Source organism: Corythoichthys intestinalis, chromosome 17 (genome assembly GCF_030265065.1).
Source record: "Corythoichthys intestinalis isolate RoL2023-P3 chromosome 17, ASM3026506v1, whole genome shotgun sequence".
Classification (NCBI taxonomy): domain Eukaryota; kingdom Metazoa; phylum Chordata; class Actinopteri; order Syngnathiformes; family Syngnathidae; genus Corythoichthys; species Corythoichthys intestinalis.
Window position 1 is genome coordinate 46,081,195 of NC_080411.1, and position 20,238 is coordinate 46,101,432.

A 20,238-nucleotide genomic window follows, 5' to 3' on the forward strand; every position below is an offset into this window, starting at 1 on the left:
CAGCTTGAAAACCACACTAGAAGTCCATATGACAGTACACTGCTGATGGCACAGTTGTAAAAGTTCTCCATCAGAGGTCTGTGGATGTGAGTGCTCCTCAGCTTCCTCAAGTAGTAGAGGCGTTGTTGTGCCTTACCCACCGCTGCGGAAATGTGATCCCCCCAGGACAGGTCCTCAGTCACCGTGACCCCCAAGAATTTAAAACTTCTCACCCTCTCCACCACGTCGTTGCCGATAGAGAGAGGCTGATGGGTGATGTGACTCCCTTTACGGAAATCCACCACAATCTCCTTGGTCTTTTTGGTGTTTAGAGCCAAGTTGTTGTTGTGACACCATGACTCCAGATGTTGCACCTCCCTTCTGTAATCTGTTTCGTCGTTGTTGGAGATAAGTCCGAGCACTGTGGTGTCGTCGGCAAACTTGACGATGAGGTTGGATTCAGAGGAGGCGGAGCAGTCATGAGTGTACAGTGTGTAAAGCAGAGGGCTCAGAACACACCCGAGGGGCCCCGGTGTTGATGGTAAGAGTGGAGGAGGTGTTTTTGCCCACTCTGACACTCTGTGTGCGGTTGGTTAAAAAGTCCACAGTCCAATTGCACAGGGCGGTGTTGAGGCCCAGTAGGTGGAGTTTGGACAGGAGTTTGAACGGCCGAATGGTGTTAAATGCTGAACTGTAGTCCACAAAGAGGAGCCGTGCATAGGTGTTTTTATGCTCCAGGTGCACTAAAAGTGTGTACAGCACCGTGGCGATGGCTTCCTCAGTTGAACGATTCTCTTTGTATGCAAATTGGTGTGGGTCCAGTGAAGGCGGTAAGGCAGCTCTGATGTGTATGATGACCAGTCTCTCCAGACATTTGACAGGGATGGAGGTGAGAGCCACAGGTCTGTAATCATTGAGACATGTGACATTGGACTGTTTTGGGAGAGGGACAATTGTGGCTGCTTTAAAGCAGGCAGGGACCAGTGAGCAGGACAGTGAGGTGTTGAAAATGTCGGTGAAGATGTCTGTCAGCTCCGCAGCACAGTCCTTTAGCACCCGGCCCAGTACTCCATCTGGACCGGCCGCCTTTCTGGTGTTAATGTGGCGGAAGACACCTCTCACCTCATGCGCTCTCAGGACAGGAGCAGGGTCAGACGAGGGGAGGGGGGGCAGGACAGTGTCTGTATTGTCCCTGTCAAAACGCGCATAAAAGAGGTTTAGATCCTCAGCGAGAGTGGGACTGTCAGCTGAGGGTGGTGGTGTTTTCCTCCTGTAGTCCGTGATGGCCCTGATGCCCTCCCAGATCTGCCTCGGGTTTGTGGTGTTCTCAAACCTGGCCTCAATACTCCTCCGGTGATGGTGCTTGGCAGCATTGATGCCCCTCCTGAGATTGGCCCGAGCAGCACTGTACGGCTCCTGGTCCCCAGTATAGAATGCAATGTCCCTTTCCCGTATAAGTTGCTTTGCCTTGTGTGTCATCCATGGTGGTGTGTTAGGAAACACACGGAATTGTTACCAACATGTGACATTGTCCACACAGAAGCAGATGTAATCCAAAACAGTGGAGGTGTAATTGTCCAGTGTGGTGCGATTATCTGTGTTGTGCTCCTTAAATATATCCCAGTCAGTGTGGTGGAAACAGTCCTGAAGCATTGGAACAGCATCCTCTGGCCAGGTTCTCACTGTTTTTACTGTAATCCCAGCGCTTTTGATCTTTGGTGTGTACAGTGGGCGTGGCAGAAGAGTGGTTTGAAAGGGCTAGCCTTAAGCCGGGCCCACACGCCCCCGCGCTTGCCTCTCTTCTGCCTCCGCTCACAGCGCCTCCTCCTTCGGCCTGCTGCAGCGGGTGTCCCCGCGAGTGTTTTGACGATCTCCGGGGGAATAAGATACTCAGCGGACAGCTGATAATCTCCGCTCAGTTGTAAGAGTTCGTCTTTGGTGTACTGAAATGTGCATAAACCGTGTGAAATTACCCACAACACCACCAACAAAGTACAGACGTAAAAGGAACTCCGGGCCGCTGCGTCTGTGCACGCTGCCATTGCCACTGCTGTGGTAGCGAGTGTTACACATTCCTTTGAATATTGAATATGCATCTTACAGTCTTGTTTGACTGGGAGAATTTGTTGCAAAAGAAAGGCTTTGTTATCATTATGCACATGGCATCGTCACAAATGTGATCACACAAAACGCAACCACGCATCGCATCCCTGCATTTCCTCCTCCTCCTGAGTCCTCACAAATAAAATGAGCTCGGGCCTACAAATAAAACGTACATTTTTTGTTTTTTTCGGGTTCGGGCCTGCAAGTTAAGTTAATTGCTCGGGCTCGGGCCGGCCCGAACTAGGCCCTAGGATAGACAGCCCATAAAATATATTATTTGTTTTCTTTTGACTTGAAGGTTTCAGAAGATATCTTGGTTTTAAGCAGCAGGAGCCAGAATCTCCGGGTGTTCAAGTGGATGTTGAGCTCCCCCATATCAAAGAGGAGGAGCCAGAGGCCTGTCAACAGAAGCAACTTCCAATCAAAAAGGAGGAGGAAGAACTGCCATACATTAAAGAGGAGAAAGGTATCGTCAGGTCAACTGGTGAGCCCTTGACGAGTGAAGATGGTCTGAGTGAGGCCAGAGGAGGGACGAAGCTTTCAAGTGGCAGCAGCAGCAGCTCAACAGAAGGATTGCAAGCAGACATTGTCATTCCTCCGTCAGATAGAAATGGCGCCACGTCACACTCACCTTACAATGATGATGGTCATAACATAGCTCAGAGTGAAGACAAATGCTCTCAGTGTGGGAAAACCTTTGCTAATAAGTATTCTTGTCACAGGCATATGAGGAGCCACACTGGTGAAAAACCTTTTGTTTGCTTAGTTTGTGGTCAAAGATTCAGTTACAAGAGCACCTTAAAAATACACACACGAATGCACACTGGAGAAAACCCTTTTTCCTGCTCAGTTTGTGGCCAAAGATTCAATTGCAAGAGGAAGTTAACAACACACACAAGAACCCACACTGGTGAAAAACCTTTTGTCTGCTCAGTTTGTGGCCAAGCATTCGGTTATAAGAACACCTTAAAAGTACACGCACTAATCCACACTGGAGACAAACCTTTTTCCTGCTCAATTTGTGGGAAAAGATTCTCTCAATCGCATAGCTTAAAAATACACGCAAGAACCCACACTGGTGAAAAACCTTTTGTCTGCTCAGTTTGTGGCCAAGGATTCGGTTACAAGAACACCTTAAATATACACACTCTAATCCACACTGGAGTCAAACATTTTTCCTGCTCAGTTTGTGGTCAAAGGTTCTCTCAGTCGCATAGCTTAAAAACACACGCAAGAACCCACACTGGTGAAAAACCTTTTTTCTGCGCAGTTTGCGGTCAAAGATTTGTTGTAAAGGAACAGTTAAGACAACACACAAAAACCCACACTGGAGAAAAACCTTTTGTCTGCTCAGTTTGTGGTCAAAGATTCAGTCACAAGAGTACCTTAAAAAGGCACAAAAGAGCCCACATTGGAGAAAAACCTTTTTCCTGCTCAGTTTGTGGTAAAAAATTCTCTCAAAAAAGCAACTTAGAAACACACACAATAACCCACACTGGCAAAAAACCTTTTTCCTGCTCAGTTTGTGGTAAAGGATTCACTCGGAAGGCTCACGTTAAGATACACGTGTGTGTTGGTTTGAGAAGCAGTGGCCAATGACAGGACGTTGGTATTCTATAGACAAGTTTCCAAGGTACTTCCGCTTTATTTCCGCATTTCTGCTCGCGACTTCTATTTGACACTTTCTCCATCCAAAACAACTGTGGAGGTAGGGTGGCATCACTCATCAAATTCCCTAAAAAAATACAATTTGGAAACACCGTATCCATCTGCCATCATCACGACATGGGAGGACAACATGTTCATGAAGGCAGATGTGGAATCAAGCCCGTGCCACCACAAAGACCGGGTGTTTATGTAGCCAAGTTGCCGCTGGTGTTACGGAAGTTTTGTTCTTCTTATCCTTGCATTTTCATGTGTCCGGTGCCGAAAAAATACTGAAGCTAAAATCTTGCCCCAGGCCCGGATCTAGGTTTACCCACCAGAGTGGGCACTAAGAAATCTTGAGGGGGCACCCCCAATGCAGGCTTTTTTCTACCCTCTGCATTTCTCCAGGCTTGGGACCGTTGTTCGGCCATTCCTTACTACGCGGCGAAACGTCCTGCACAATGCTCAGCGCGCTTGCGCATGCATCCACACGCATGTGCACATCGGTTAGAAGTGGCGAGTACTCACTATTTTTGTTTTTATCTAGTTATTTAGAACCTTTTCACTGCCTCAAAGATACTTATTGCATGTATTACCCTCTCATACTTGTAACCATTGTTTTTTTGTGTTAGCTTTGAAGCAGTTGACCACATTGGTCACGTAGCGTATTAAAACCGTCCTTATTTGATATAACTACATTTAAGTATTTTCTGCAGGCATTTTTTTTGTACGTTATTCCTGTATGCATCTAAACAAAAGTTTAGAGCGCACGGTAGTACTTTGGGTGTCAAATTCGGCTAATGTAGGACGTTTCGCCGATGTAGCAGATTTTGGCAGACCACCGGTGCAAGTAGGAAACTGGCTTGTGTCCGGTTGAGGCTGCATTAATTTTTGGGGGGTTTATTTTTTATTTTTTTCATTCATCTATCTACTTATTCTCGCAGTCGGCATAGCAACGTGTCGCCATTGTGAGATGGGGGCACGCACAGGTAAACATCCGTAGACAAACGTCTGAAATTCATATATTTCAGCTGTGTTTTGTGTCTTTTTTTTTTTTTTTCATAAAAACGTCTTAAACATGACTTATTATTATCACGAGTCGCTGCCGACAGACGCGAGCAGGCGATACAACTTAAAATTAGCGTGTATTGGCCTGCAAATCTGCCCATACAAAACAGCAGCTGATAGCTGGATAAACTATCCAAAGGAATTGCCTGCATTGGAGTTCGTAAACATCTACAACGACCTCATAAAGTCACCCTAAGTTGACCTCTATCAATTACGTGAAATATGTACTGTGCGGAACTAAGAAAATTGGTAGTATATACAGAGTGATTATTTCTGTCGTAACCGGTAATTCGCCTCCAAGCGTTATTTAGCCGTGAACATGTCACGGCCAAATAACCAATTCGCACCAGGCCAATAATATACCGATTGACCGATCGATTAAATCGATTAAAGTTTACTCACCAGTAATAAAATGCCGGCTGGAAACGTAAATGTGCCTAGATTTAGGTTCTCACTGGCGAGAATGGTCCACGGAACAGTCTTTTACTTTTCCTCGATTGATTGCTTTCAGCCATTTGCTTGTCCTTTTCGTCTCACAAGGAAGAATGAAGAACTTCAAATGCGGCGCCGAACTCTTCCTTGTATTACAAACCGCAACACGGCAACTTTAAGTCATTCCGACGGAAAAAAAGACCGCAAATAAGACAAAAGTTCAATGCGTTTGTACTACAATGCATGACAGAGCAACTGCTTGTGACGTGTTTTGCCCCCATTTCAGTATGGTGACGCTTTGTATTGGCTGGTGACGTCATTAATCCCCTGATGTCAGACTGCGAGAATGTGTCTGGAGGAGAGAGAGAAAACGCGCGGATAACAAACAAGGTTGGAAAAACAGCTTGTTTTGGTGATTGCTTGTTTGGCGTGGTTGCGGCCAACAGTAACCGTTAATCCTGCAATTAAAAACGTAGGTGAGACCAACTCTCCGTGCATTCTCTATATCCAGTGCGACGCTACAATAGATATTCCCGACATTTTGATTGGGTGGGCACGACTCGTGGGGTGGGCTGTGCCCACACCGGCCCACCCATACATCCGGCCCCATCTTGCGCATGAAACGACTTCTTGTCCCACCTGATTTAACTCAAGTGGCATTATTTATTTTGTAGTCTACCTTACTAACAATGAATTTTGGAACGATATGACTGCTTCCGAATGGCCGGACTTGTCCAGTAACTCCAAAATGTATCCTTACTTTTATACAACAAGTACAAGTCCTCTGAAAATAATCCCCTTTGCGCCTTGTGTTGCAACTCCTATGAGTGAGTGGTCATGTTGACACCGCTTGATGCATAATGTGATCTGAAAATTTTTCTTTTTGACATGAATTTTATTAGTTGTGTTTTAGCCTGCCATTGATTGGCTTGATCATTTGATAAGACTTCATTTTGTTGTACATTATATGCAATGACAAAGCATTCAATGTGAGTGTTCAAATAGTAATTAGATTAGACATTAATATTGCAAGAAAAGTCAATGTGATGAAAGTTTGATTTTGTATTTTTAATGACGTGCTGATCTGTTTTTTTCTTCAATCCACAATCTTTTGGGGCGTTGAAAGCAGAGATGTTGTGTACAATTTTCACCACTAGATGACTTTCTATTCAAAACTATTGTAAATCCAGCTCCAATCTGTTTTTATGTCTATATTACAATGTTTTGAAGTGCTTTTCATAATTTATCCTGATATTATGTGATATAGTTATATATTTTTATGAACCATTACCATTTCAATGTTAACACTTGCACTTTAGCATCCAATTTACTCATGATGGGACAATGTACTGGAGGAAAATGATATTTTTCTAACATGCTAATAGTAGACAGGCCTTCTATTATTTTAGCACATGATAAAATATTAAAACCATTGTGTTAAATGTGTTAACCCTTTGCTGTGCTTAGCAGTGCTCACCTAGAGTGAGAACGTTTTGTCAACTGCTGTTTACTCAAGTTCCTTTTTAGGCAGGTCACCTTTTAGTCAAGCTTCCCTTTTAATCAGGTCACCTTAATCAAACGACCTCTTGACTAGGCTTCCCTTTTTTCATTGTGCTCGTGGATTGGGTTTGTTTGCGGTGCTGTGATTTTTTTCCTAAATGTTGACTGACAGATTTTAAGCAGTTTAATTAAAGCATGTTTTATTTATGAGTGTTAAAATAAATTCACTAAAATAAATGAATTGTTCACTGTTGCCACCACCTCTGCTGCTTCATTATTTTTGCCAGACCTGTGTTTTTATTGTTTCCAAGGGGCTTGCCTTGCTCGACACGATTACAAAAAGAACCGGTAAAAAGAGAAAATTACCCCTTTTGTCTTTAACTTTTTCTGGACATGTGACTCTTCCCATTAATTTTGGCAAGCTTTTGATTTTCGTTTCCAAAGTTTTTCTGCCTTCTGGTAAATTCACAGTAGGGGTTTTTGTGCTGTCCTACAGCGCTCTCTTTTGGGCGCTTTGCGACATCGTTTTGTGTATTCTTAACAATTCAATATGGAGATTGACGCCTTCGTTATTGAGCATTTGCACGTGAAGTGAAGCTCTTCGTTGACTCGCCCCCGCCACCAAAACAGACGGCAAAAACATTGCGTATAGCTTACGGCGAAGACCGCTATTGTTCCTACTATTAGTTGCCAAGTTGTTAGCAGGGCTGTCAACAGATTTGCAGGGGCCCGGGGACAAGAGACCATTATAGGGCCCCCCCTGCCACTGGCTTGTCACGACAACATACACAGTACTTTTAACGCTTTGCAAGCAATGACAGTGTAAATTTTCAAATTATATAATTTGAAATGGTCAGTTAAATTTAACAGACCGTAATGTGATGTGACACAGACCTTAATGTGATGTGACATAATATAAACAAACAATTTCCATCTATTGTCCATGTAGGCTACAATACAATACAATACAACTGACAGTGCTATGCCTGCCTGCTAAGCCAAAAAAACAGTATAACTAAACATCCTATGCCTGCCCCCTCCTCATCCCATAACAAAGACAGATTTTAATTTACCGCTTCATGGCACGTACTGTACTTAGGGTAGCCTTGAGTGCACCAGAGCGGGGTCAAACCATTGTCGGCTAAGATAGAGGGGTGGGGGGGTTGTGCAAAAAAAGGAAAAAATATACAGTATATTTGAAATATTTAATATGTTAAAGTTTTTAACTGTATATTGAGTAGAGCATAATATTTAATCAATGATTTAAATAAAAAAGAAATATGTGGATGTAAAAGAAAATTAAGGGGCCCCTATGGTCCTGTGGCCCGGGACAAACCCAGTTAACCCCCACCCGTCAACGGGCTTGGTTTTGGTTGTTAGTGTCAGCGCCATTTTTATTCATGTCATTTTCGGACAGAATTGGTAGATTTAGCTCTGTAAACATCTCCTTCGTAGACTATGTCTATGTTTTAAGTCCAACAGGACAAAGAACTCCTTTTTATCAAGTGCGATTAGGCTGCTAAATTTGCACAATTCTCGGACCGAGAGGCAAAGCTGTTCATAGCATTTTTTAAAATTGTGGTCTTTGTTATTTTATATGTATGTGTTATCTGTTGTTGTGTATCTGTGTGCTCACCTGCTGTAAGATAAGTTTCCCCTCCTTAGAGGACAATAAACTTGAACTTGATTTCCATTCATTTATTATTGGGGACAGACGGGAGGTCCCCCCCCTTAGCAACTACAGCTAGCATCATGAATATTAATGAGCGGAAGTGACGCATTGCATGCGGTATGCCATTGCGACATTGTTCGAATGGAGATGGAACCATATACAGTGGGGCAAATAAGTATTTAGTCAATCACTAATTGTGCAAGTTCTCCCACCTGAAAAGATTAGAGTGGCCTGTAATTGTCAACATGGGTAAACCTCAACCATGAGAGACAGAATGTGAAAAAAAAAACAGAAAAATCACATTGTTGGATTTTTAAAGAATTTATTTCAAAATTAGAGTGGAAAATAAGTATTTGGTCACCTACAAACAAGCAAGATTTTTGGCTGTCAAAGAGGTCTAACGTCTTCTAACGAGGTCTAACGAGGCTCCACTCATTACCTCTATTAATGGCACCTCATTCTCGGTATAAAAGACACCCGGCCACAACCTCAGTCAGTCACACTTCAAACTCCAATATGGCCAAGACCAATGAGCTGTCGAAGGACACCTGAGACAAAATTGTAGACCTGCACCAGGCTGGGAAGACTGAATCTGCAATAGGTAAAATGCTTGGTGTAAAGAAATCAACTGTGGGCGCAATTATTAGAAAATTGAAGACATACAAGACCACTGATAATCTCCCTCGATCTGGGGCTCCATGCAAGATCTCACCCCGTGGCGTCAAAATGATAACAAGAACGGTGAGCAAAAATCCCAGAACCACACGGGGGGGTCTAGTGAATGACCTACAGAGAGCTGGGACCACAGTAACAAAGGCTACTATCAGTAGCACAATGCGCCGCCAGTGAAAATCAAATCCTGCACTGCCAGAAGTGTCCCCCTGCTGAAGCCAGTATACCTCCAGGCCCGTCTGCGGTTCGCTGGAGAGCATTTGGATGATCCGGAAGAGGACTGAGAGAATGTGTTACGGACAGGGGTGAAAGTGAGCCGGAACGCACTGGATCGGCGTTCCGCCATGACACACGGTGGCGAACGCTGACCCGGCATACGGTGCTTTGATCCCGAAAATATGACGGCAACTGTCAAAACCCATTAAAAGAAATAATAAAAAACTGCCACGCTGCCACATACGCATCACCAATAAGAACAATCTACTAACGTCAGATTTACATCCACAAGTGTTAACAACAAGCCTAATAAAGAGCTTGTTTAGCGTCGTCCGTTTTCACTTATTTTTACTATTCATTTATTCTACATAGTTCTTCCCAACATCTCTATCTGACAAGTCACGTTGCCTGTAGCCCTTTTCACACATATATCCAGGGAAATTCCCGTATCAGGTGACGCGGGATCTACTCTCGTCATTGCTTTCATGCATAAAAAGATGTCTCGAGAATGAAGCAGGTTGGACGCTTTCACGGACTTGTCCCGTGTTGCCTACTGGCGCTCTCTGTGCGTGGAGGGCTGCTGGCGCAATTTTATAACCTGGACATCACGTCATTTTTGGTCAGCATTGGTTGTCACAATGTTGGTCAAATCGTGTCGTGTTTTGTTCCGGAGGGAGCATTCCCGACATGTAACTGCAACCAATTTAAGGTCATCAAGAGGTAAGTTTGGGGCTGAAAAATCCAGCCCGACCCGGGTCCGCGGGTATTATAGCCCGGCCCAAGCCCATTCAATTAACCGGATTTGCAGGCCCGAGGCCTGTTTTTCCTGCAAAGGGACCAGGACGACTGATCTGTTTAAAGGAAAGAATGAATGGTGCCATGTATCGTGAGATTTTGAGTGAAAATCTCCTTCCATCAGCAAGGGCACTGAAGATGAGACGTGGCTGGGTCTTTCAGCATGACAATGATCCCAAACACACAGCCAGGTCAACAGAGGAGTGGCTTCGTAAGAAGCATTTCAAGGTCCTGGAGTGGCCTAGCCAGTCTCCAGATCTCAACCCCATAGAAAATCTGTGGAGGGAGTTGAAAGTCAGTGTTGCCCAACGACAGCCCCAAAACATCACTGCTCTAGAGGAGATCTGCATGGAGGAATGTGGCAAAATACCAGCAACAGTTTGTGAAAAGCTTGTGAAGAGTTACAGAAAACGTTTGGCCTCCGTTATTGCCAACAAAGGGTACATAACAAAGTATTGCGATGAACTTTTGGTATGGACCAAATACTTATTTTCCACCATGATTTGCAAATAAATTCTTTAAAAATCAAACAATGTGATTTTCTGGGTTTTTTCCACATTCTCTCTCTCATGGTTGAGGTTTACCCATGTTGACAATTACAGGCCTCTCTGATATTTTCAAGTGGGAGAACGTGCACAGTTACTGGCTGACTGAATACTTATTTGCCCCACTGTAAATGCAAATTTGAAATTTTCCGTATTCTCGGAGAGTCACCGTGTAAACAGCAGCTTAAGACCAGAGACGTGTATTTTAATGGAAGTAATACTTGTACTCTGTAAACTACTATAAATGGGTATTTGAACTTTAAAAAAAGTCAGCTGACCTCTTTTATTTTAGCGAAATTTCATATGAGTTACACATGTTGGTATGTCTCTGTGAAAATCTTGAAAAAAAAACAAAAATTTAGCATACAGCTAATGACAAAACTTTTTTTTTTTTTTTTACAATGACAGAATAGTCAGGATCCACTGTCAACAGATTACGTGCCATCGGTGTTTGCCCACACAAAGACCCCTGCTAAAAGGCGTGCCCTGGATATGCACCAGGATTATGGCAGGAGGCAAGAAATGAAAAGAAAAATACAGCTTCAGCAGGTTTCTTTATTTGTAGATTTACAATCAAAAAATGTTTAAATGAAAATACGTCATAACAGTGTATTTGTAAGTACAGTAAACTAGTAAATTACAGCATATCGAAATTGTTCCATTATTTTGTGACTGTTTCTTCACTCCGCCGATTCAGTGGGCTGTGTGGTATCTGACAGTAATTTTTCTGGGCATGTGTACTTCTTTGCCAGCAGCTCTGGTAAAATAACTGATTGATTGAAAATTGTAACTTTTTGCACAGCTTATGTAAATAAGTCAGCGTCTGGAAATATTCTCTGTATGAAATACATAATCTTATTCAGACCACACCATGAAGTGGCTGTGTTACAAACAGCTGTGCTTGCGACTGGTAGCAGTACGCATGATCTTTAGAGCTTCAGAAGAGGGACTTGCTGTGATGTACCTGAAATAATAAATACAGTGTACATACCTTTGCATGGTAACGATTTTATGTATATGTTAGACATGCCTCTGTGTGCTTGAACAAGTCTAACCTTGACCATTATGGGATATCTTGTCCCACCAGCGTGGCAGTAGCAACTTGTTCTGGTGACCCAGCCCACAATAAAAACCTGGAACGCATCCAGACTTGTATATGCTTTTAAATCGGCTCCAGTGTACGGTGAGACACTAGCCACGTTTACATGCTGACTTTTATTCATACCGATTCAAATCATTCCGAATGGAAATTTCAGATCAGCTGTTTACATGTCACTTCATCTATTCCGATCCAGCGTTTACATGTGACTGCCTTTATTCCGAAAGGACGTTTGACAACTGCCGTCTGACATGCGCAGATTAATCAAAACAAAGCGTTGCAAAACATGGAGATCGATCGTCGGAGTGCTGCTGTTTTAACTTTAACCCACTTGTTGTGTTTGTGGGGTCGTATCCGCTTCTGCTGTTTTGCTCTTTTGCCTTGTAGTAGCCGGTTTTCCACCGGTTTATAATCTGGTCAACGCTCCGGTCTATTCCGGCTTCGTGTAACCTCTCGTGAACTTTTTTAAATAGTTCACTGTTCCTCGTTTTACGCCCGTCTAAGCGAGCAATTATATTCAATTCTTTTAAAGTTTGAATTAAATACAATCTTTCCGCCGGACTCCAATTAGGTGCGCTGTGCTTGGAAGCCATGTTGCAAGTGACGTTACTTACGTCACATAGTGACGTCACCACGTCAGTACGGAGCATGTGCAGAAAGAACGCAACCAGACACCATTCCGCTTCCCTGTTTACATGATATAATTTTACTTCTAATCGGTTTGGGAAAAGGAATATTCCACCCCTGTGAATCGGAATGAAATTCCATTCGGTTTGGGCCTGTTCATTCCGAATGAGGTGTTTATATGGAAAACATTTATTCGGTTTGAACAAATATTCCGATTGTAATTGGAATATTTGGCTCCATGTAAACGTGGCAACTGTTTAGCACATAGTGATATAAATCGTGTGGCGTAAACTCTGTCAAAGTTTGTGGATTTTATCAAATCAGTGAAGACTGCAGAAGCGAGAAGGTAAGGGTCGTTTCTAAACTTGCTAGTTGTAATTTCTGCATATATCGCGATCTATCTGCGCTGACTAAATGTAGATGTCCTCGGTAATTCCAGCGTATCTTAGAGTTGCTGCAGTTAAAAGGCTCGTAGTTGGGTCTCGGGATCAAGCTGACAGTCCACCTCCAGCCCCAGCCTCTTGGCCACCCCCAGGTTGAATGACGTAGTCTCTATAGACCCTACCCACGTGACGTCACAACTCCGCTCTCCTGAATGGTACCGTCTAACTGTCCGTCAAAACATAGTGTTAACCTGTTACGGCTACGTACATTCCTCCTATTTACGGCGTGTTTTTCTGCTCCTTAACATTAATAATCAAAATGGTGAAGGCGTGTGTGGGTGTTGGTTGCACTAACAGAGAAGATGGAAGGAGAGACTTGAAGTTTTACCGTATTCCGAGGGATCCAAAGAGGAGAGCGAAATGGACGGCTGCAATTCGACGTGAAAACTGGGCACCAAAAAATCACCACAGACTATGTAGTAGTCATTTTATATCCGGTAAGATGCATTTAAGATATACTTAGACGGTTTTGGGCTGACAAATAACCACAATTAAGATCATTGCTAGGCTAATCGCCGACAACATACACGTATGTATGTAGTGAGAGTGCTATCGCTAAACCATATAAACATTAAAAGCCTTAACTCCATTGACAAACGACATGAAATACATTAGACTTGACAGTGGATGTTAGCAAGAACAAAAGATTTTGAATTGAAAATTTCGTAACTCACCTTTCCAAGCACAAGATAGATTCCTGCCGAATTTTCGTGGACGAGGACCTGTTTCACCCAACCAGCAACGAAGTATTTATAAGCCTCCAAGCTCTTAAAGTTTTTCAAATTTTCGGGAGAATAGGCTGATTTTGTGTGGACAAGATAATTGTAAATATCAGCGTAGCAGATGTCAGGCAGACAGGGCGAAGACAGTGGGTCGAAAAACATCGATTTGGGCATCAAATATGGATCTGGCGACTGTATAGAACGAAGCTTTTCCACATAACGCCTTTTATGCAACACATCCAGTGAGTTTACGGCATCAGAAAGCACCGGGTCTTCCATGAAATGCATTTTAAATTCTTCGATCAATTGAAACCAATGCTAATACAGAGACAAAATGACGGACAAGTGGGCGGAACCATACAGCGAGCACGTGGTTTTGTGACGTCGGTGGGTAGGGTCTATATATGCCCATCAACTCACCGGAACACTTCCTGTGATGCACATCAACTTATCTTCCCTTGTCTAACAGCATTTTCAACGTGTAAAGAAACGAACAAAAAACTTTTTATGTTTTATTTATTTATTTATGCGTTGACATAATTGTGCTATTTACACATACTGATTAGCAACAGGCTAGCAGCAGATTCAGTAGATGTAGTAAATGATAACCATAAATCATAAATGATCATCATAATTACAATCATCATCATAATAACAATATCAGAGGCAGCAAGTCGTTTTATGCGCAAGATTTTAGATTTAGGAAGAACATACCTTCCATAACACAGCGTCAACATAGCTACCGGTCGTCAGCCGTATGGCCTTCTCGGGGGACAGGGAGTATTTTCAGTTCACCCACAAAATGCAAGCCACCTCCTTATTAAAATTTGTGCCATGATTCCAGTATTTGACTTAATATAAAATACGTAGCTTACTCACCTCACAATGGTCCCAGAGTTGTCGGATTTGTTTTGACCATTATCCGCGGAGAACGGGAACTTTTTGAAACCCAAAAAGGCTCACATGCCTCTCCCAGGTGCAGCAGCAAAAGCCTGCAGCATACTGGGCTGGCGTAATGTGAAAAATAAACGAAATAATCCGCAAAATCAGCTGAATCCGCCGTCATTCTGCATACTTTAGTATTGACTGTATACCGTAAATTCTGGATTACAAGCCGCTACTTTTTTCCCTCATTTTGAATCCTGCGGCGTATGCAATGATGCGGCCAATTTATCAATTTTTCTAACGACCGCCAAGAGCGCTCGAGCATAAAATGCAAGCATAAGACACGTGGAATATGTGTGTCGAGGAAGATGCTAGTTGGCACTCTTACCCGTATTTTAAATTTGTGCTTTGTGCACGAATAAAAGTAGCAGACCCTCATCTTTGTGCATTAGTAGAATTAGCATAGCCTGGTACTCCAGACTCACCGCTGTTCCAGCTATTGAGTCTGGCCACCATTAAGCGGATAAAATTTTCAGGGCGGAGCAAGCCAAAGCAAACAGACAGTAGAGTGGACCAATCAGCGACGGGCGGGACGAGGGACTTGCGCGCGGAAGTAAACATACGAGGAGAGCGGCGTTTATTCAACATGGCTAGCGCGAGACAGACTGTTGTCACTGACTTGTGTCGATGTGTTTTTGGTAATTTAAAACTGATTTTACCGTGGATTGAAACATATTTTCGGCTCTCCTGTTCGCCATCTGTGTTGTGGAGACGACTTCCGACGCGAAAGAGTGACACCGCTCGTTAAGAGCACGTCACGCAAATAAACGAATCTGATTTATCGATTGATTTTGTACTTGCTCGAGAGGGCGTTAATGGGCTGGGTCTCAGACTATTCTCTCATTGTTTGAAAAACACACGGAGAACAGTCTGGCCGTGCCAGGCAAGAATTAGCATACCCGCATCATGCTCGAAGAAATGGATATGACGTGCCGAGTTGAATTGAAGGCTTGGATGGCCAGCGGCGTCAGATCCAGAGGTTGCGCTAGACTTTTTCGTTGTCTGTCATTTTGACTGACAGTGTCATAAAAATCCGGTCATAATCTATTTTTACCAGTCACTTACATTTTTAAAATGATAATAATGACATATTCTATAGTATTTAGTTTTCATTCATTTTTAATTAATATTCTGTCCGAATAAGCTTAATGTAGTGGAGAAAACTGGATTCTCGCTGATTCAGGTTGATTTTAGCTGTGTTCACGTCAGTGTGTTGGCCAAACACCACTTAAGGCTCACTCAAAGTAGAGGCAATCACGGCACTTGGACAGGTGGCTGGATTTCTCCTTTTTCTTTAATGCAAATCCTCTTAAATCAACTTTATACAGTCCATTCATCCCAACTGTCCATGTAGATGTGGAAATGGTTATATTCTTGAGTAGGTGTTTGTGGGTATATATGTGTGTATCTGTGTGTGTGGTTTATCTGTACAAAAGACATAAAAAGAAGCAATAAATAAATATACATTGCTTAAATTCAACTTAATTACATTTAAACATGTAGATGGAATATTCGAAGTTAAGCTTTAACTATTTTCTACGCTCCAGCTAAGCACTTCCGGTTTCGGGCACTTATTGTGAAGGCGGATTCACTCTACTTCCGGTGCGCTATGCCGCAACTTGTCGCTATTTTAGAATCGCAGCATAGCAACACGCTAACGGACTACCACGCAAAACAATCGGACGAACTATCATAACAACAGTAAAAGATAATAATCATAACAAATTGTCTACGTAAATATGAATGCTGCTTGTGATACTCACTTTGCATTTACGCACAGCAATGAACAAACACACAATTAGACGCACGCTCATGTCGTGCATCCACCCGTGACTTTCTTACTATTGACAGCCGCATTCTGGTACGGTGCATGCGCAATCTTTCACTACTAACTGTTCACCTATTTACGTCAGCCAAATGTGGGAATCAAATGATGCTGAAAGCATTGAACGAGCAACTGTGAACATCTTAAGCAAACAATCACATAACTTTGTAGCCTTTTCTACACTTAACAAGAGGCAAACAGACAGCGGAGTTCACCAATCAGCGACGGGCAGACGTGCCGCTAGCAAAGCGACAAGGGCAGGACGAGGGACTTGCGCGCGGAAGTAAACATACGAGGAGAACGGAGTTTATTCAACATGGCTAGCGAGAGACAGACTTGTCAATGACTCGTTGTGTTTTAGCTTATTTAAAACTGAATTTACCGCGGATTGGAACATATTCTCGGCCCTCCCGTTCGCCATCCGTGTTGTTCTAGAGACGACTTTCGGCGCCCAAGAGTGACGTTGCTCGTGAAGAACACCTCACGCAAATAAACAAATCTGATTTGTCGATTGATTTTGTACCTTCTCGAGAGGCTGTGTCCCAGACTTCTCTCTCAGTGTTTGAAAAATACAGGGAGAACAGTCTGGCCGTGCAAGGCAAACACTCAGTTGCCTTAACATTTTTCCGAGTAAGGCCAACGACGTCATGCATCAAGAGAGACAATAGCTAATTAATATGCTCACTTGCCACCCTGTAGGTGTGAATTGCAACCTGTCAAAATGACGGATGGACTTCAGTTTTTTCCGTCACCGTTTTAAAAAACCGGTCAACGACGGAAAATATTCGGTTAACGCGACCCCTGGTCAGATCGTTTACAAAAGTGGTCGTATGCGAAGAGCAACTTTTGCAAAAGTCTGACAGCGTGGAGCAGCGTGAAAAAAATCCACCATCACCAACGGGTTTCGAAAAGCCGGTCTGCTGCGTGAAGAGGACGACACGCTAAGGAGTGAGCTTGAGGAGTCAGCTAAGTGCCGTGTTGCTGGCGCTGTTTGGAAAGAAAAGTTAAGGTATTGTAACGATGACAAATAGTAACCCGTTAAGTTAGGTTGCAATTCTTTATTTTGGAAACTCGTCGAACAACACACGACTGCTGCCTCTAGCAGCCGACGCACACACACAGACAAACCCGCAACAACAACGACAGCACGTCTCTTGCTCTTCCGCACCTCCCTTACCTGTAGGTCACGCGCTGTATCATAACCCGATTCGTTAAAATATGGTATTTAAACTTGGTAAACTGTGTATTTCTTTATAAATATTTCAGTTTAATATGTGGGCACACGCGGCTTATAGGCAGGAGAGGTTTATGTATGTACAAAATGCTTTTTCTTTTAAAAATGTACTGGGTGAGGCTTGTAATCCGGGGCGCTCAATGGTCCAGAAATTAAGGTACTGAAGATGTTTATCCAGCTGACGTCACATTCGCATTCTTCGTCAATCCAGGAAGTCACTCATTTTCATGTCCCAGGATTCAAAATTGGAATAAATATATCGATTCTTTCCACACACATCCAAGCGGTACATTTCATTCAGAAGCATAAAATACTGTGTGACATATGAAATACAGAAGGCTTTTTGCTGTCTTAGGCACTTTAAGGTAATGGTCTCAACATTCTTGCAGTAAAAATATTTTATTTTTTCCATTCTTTTTAAATATTAGTACTGGTTATTACATGTTATTTCCCTTAAGAACATTATGAAATAACATTAAAACCATGGTGTAATGCACAATATTATATGTTTAAAATGTGAGTGCATGGGAAAGAATGTTTGTGTGAGCCTTTTATGAGGGAGATGAATGACTTTAGGACATGTCCACACCAAGCAGGTTTTTTTTTTTTTAAACCGAGGATCCTGCCCTAATACATTGGGAAAAAATAATTGCGTCCACACCAGCACGTTTGTAAGAGAAAAAAAAAAAAAAAAAAAAAACTTTACGTCATTGGCTGCAACAAATTTTGTCCTCACGTCACACATGAGACCAATTTTTACATTTGGAGTATATTAAATAGGCGCTTTTTTGCTTCCATTTGTTTTTTTGTTTTTTTTACAAACTCTTGCTGTGCTTCTTATTGAAAAATGGGTATTTTGGACAATTATTTAATTGTTTTGAATGTACTTAAAAATGAATGAAAGCGGTTGGCTGTGAAAGTTTTTTTTCTTTTCTACACAAACGTGCAGGTGTGGACGCAATTATTTTTCCCCGACGTATTAGGGCAGAATCCTCGTTTTTTTTAAAAAAAACCTGCTACGTGTGGACATGGCCTTTCCCCGTCGTTCTTAAATGTGCGTGTGCGTGTGGATGATAGGCAAACTGTAGAAAAATGTCTTCTTTTTGCCAAATATCCTGCTACATGTGGACATGGCCTAAGTGATAAAAACAGAACATATGTACTTATCTTAGGTGATTATTGCTTTCTTTTTGTTCCTGAATTGTGTGTTATCATCTCGTGTTCGTTATAAGAATGAAAGAACTTGTAAAAAGAGAAATATGACCCCCCCCCCCTTTAACTTCTTGAGCGTCCCATAAATTTTGGCAAGCGATCTGCACACTAATTTTGGAAAATATTATATCTGCCTTGCCTTTGATCTCCATTTGGGAAGTTTTTTTCTTTCAGTTTTTTTTTGGCTTTGTATCATTTGGTAGAGCATATAAGGAAGAATCTTATTTTATTCATTTGATCTTATTTTTGGCAGAAAAAAATGCATTCATTAATGTAATCAAATCAAATCAAAACCTAATTATCTATAAATCAAATATATATCTCAGTCAAAAAATGCAAAGGCTCTAAATTTTTTTAATTTGTGTTCCAAATTTAATATTTTTGTTTCATTTTTTTTTTTTTAACTCTGGCATATTTTACTTTGTATTATAATTATTTTATGTAAAAAAAACAAAAATTTCCCCCTAATGTCTTTCTTGTACGTATATGTGAATTGTTCAATTGAAAACAAAACAAAAATATTGCTTCGGATATGACGTCATCAATACTTGCCGTCGCGTCTGATTGCTTCGGAACGGGTTTGGAAGATAATCAACTTTTCATCTGTCCTTGGCCCTATGAAGTAATATAATCCACTGAAAGGTGGCAGAAATTTTCGGACACGCCAAGAATTCGTTCAATCTCGCTTCTGCTTGCAGTCGTTTGGGTGCACGTTGAAATTTGAGAGGCCTGCTTAGGTTAGCTTTAGCCGCTAACAAAGAGAACATACAACGCGCTTGGGATCAACACATCGCTGAGTAAGCAAGTCCCAAAATGTCAGGTGAGTTGACCTTTGACTCGCAAATACTGTACATTACAATTTGAATGTTTACGGGTACAAAATATATGGATAGTGCAGTTAATTTGTGGTTTTCATGTTTTTGATCGTGTCTTATTTTATGTTATGGAAAGCACTTTAATTAGGCTCGAGCGTTTACGTCACAGCAGCACGGGATCATGCGAGATTTGCGACATCGCAGCCATTTCGGAAGCACGTCTGCATCACGGGACATTTAAACTTAACGGCAAATACAATTCAACTACGAGTGCCAAAGATGGAAAAAAGTAAGGAAAACTTGCCAGTTCGATACAGAGACAAAATTTGTTACCACGGCGAAGGACAGATATGTGAGCAATTTTAAGGATGTGAACAATGTTGACCCTTACGAGCAAGCCGAACACAAATGGAATAAAGATGTCGACAAGCTTCCACCACTACGCGAAATGGACATCAGGCTGTATTTAGTGTTTGGTGTAAGTTACTACACTCATCAGCAATTCCGAAACTACAAATCACTACAAAGCTACAAACAGTTTTGCTGTGGATGGGTGCAGGATCTGTACATTATGACCATAGTAAACGGCAACACCATCTTTCTAGCAAAGGTAGGCAATGTGTGTTTAAATTAGTCTGTGACCACGGATGTACAAATTTTTTGTTGCAGAAAATGTAGCCTGTGTAC

General features: G+C 42.3%; 1 protein-coding gene across 6 annotated transcripts in view; it reads left to right on the top strand.

The window, feature by feature from the left end:
• Nucleotides 1-20,238, top strand: part of LOC130905657 (gastrula zinc finger protein XlCGF57.1-like) — a 189,320-nt gene that overhangs the window by 82,946 nt on the left and 86,136 nt on the right. The window contains exon 3 of one of the 6 annotated variants that reach the window (XM_057819240.1): nucleotides 2,381-8,619. The exons of 4 other annotated variants lie outside the window; for them this stretch is intronic. In XM_057819240.1, coding sequence (XP_057675223.1) covers nucleotides 2,381-3,681 — 1,301 coding nt within the window. In that variant the 3' untranslated portion in view covers nucleotides 3,682-8,619. Of the gene's footprint in view, nucleotides 1-2,380; nucleotides 8,620-11,037; nucleotides 19,557-20,238 lie in introns of those variants that run through there. One more of the 6 variants, XM_057819239.1, reaches the window with a different exon arrangement.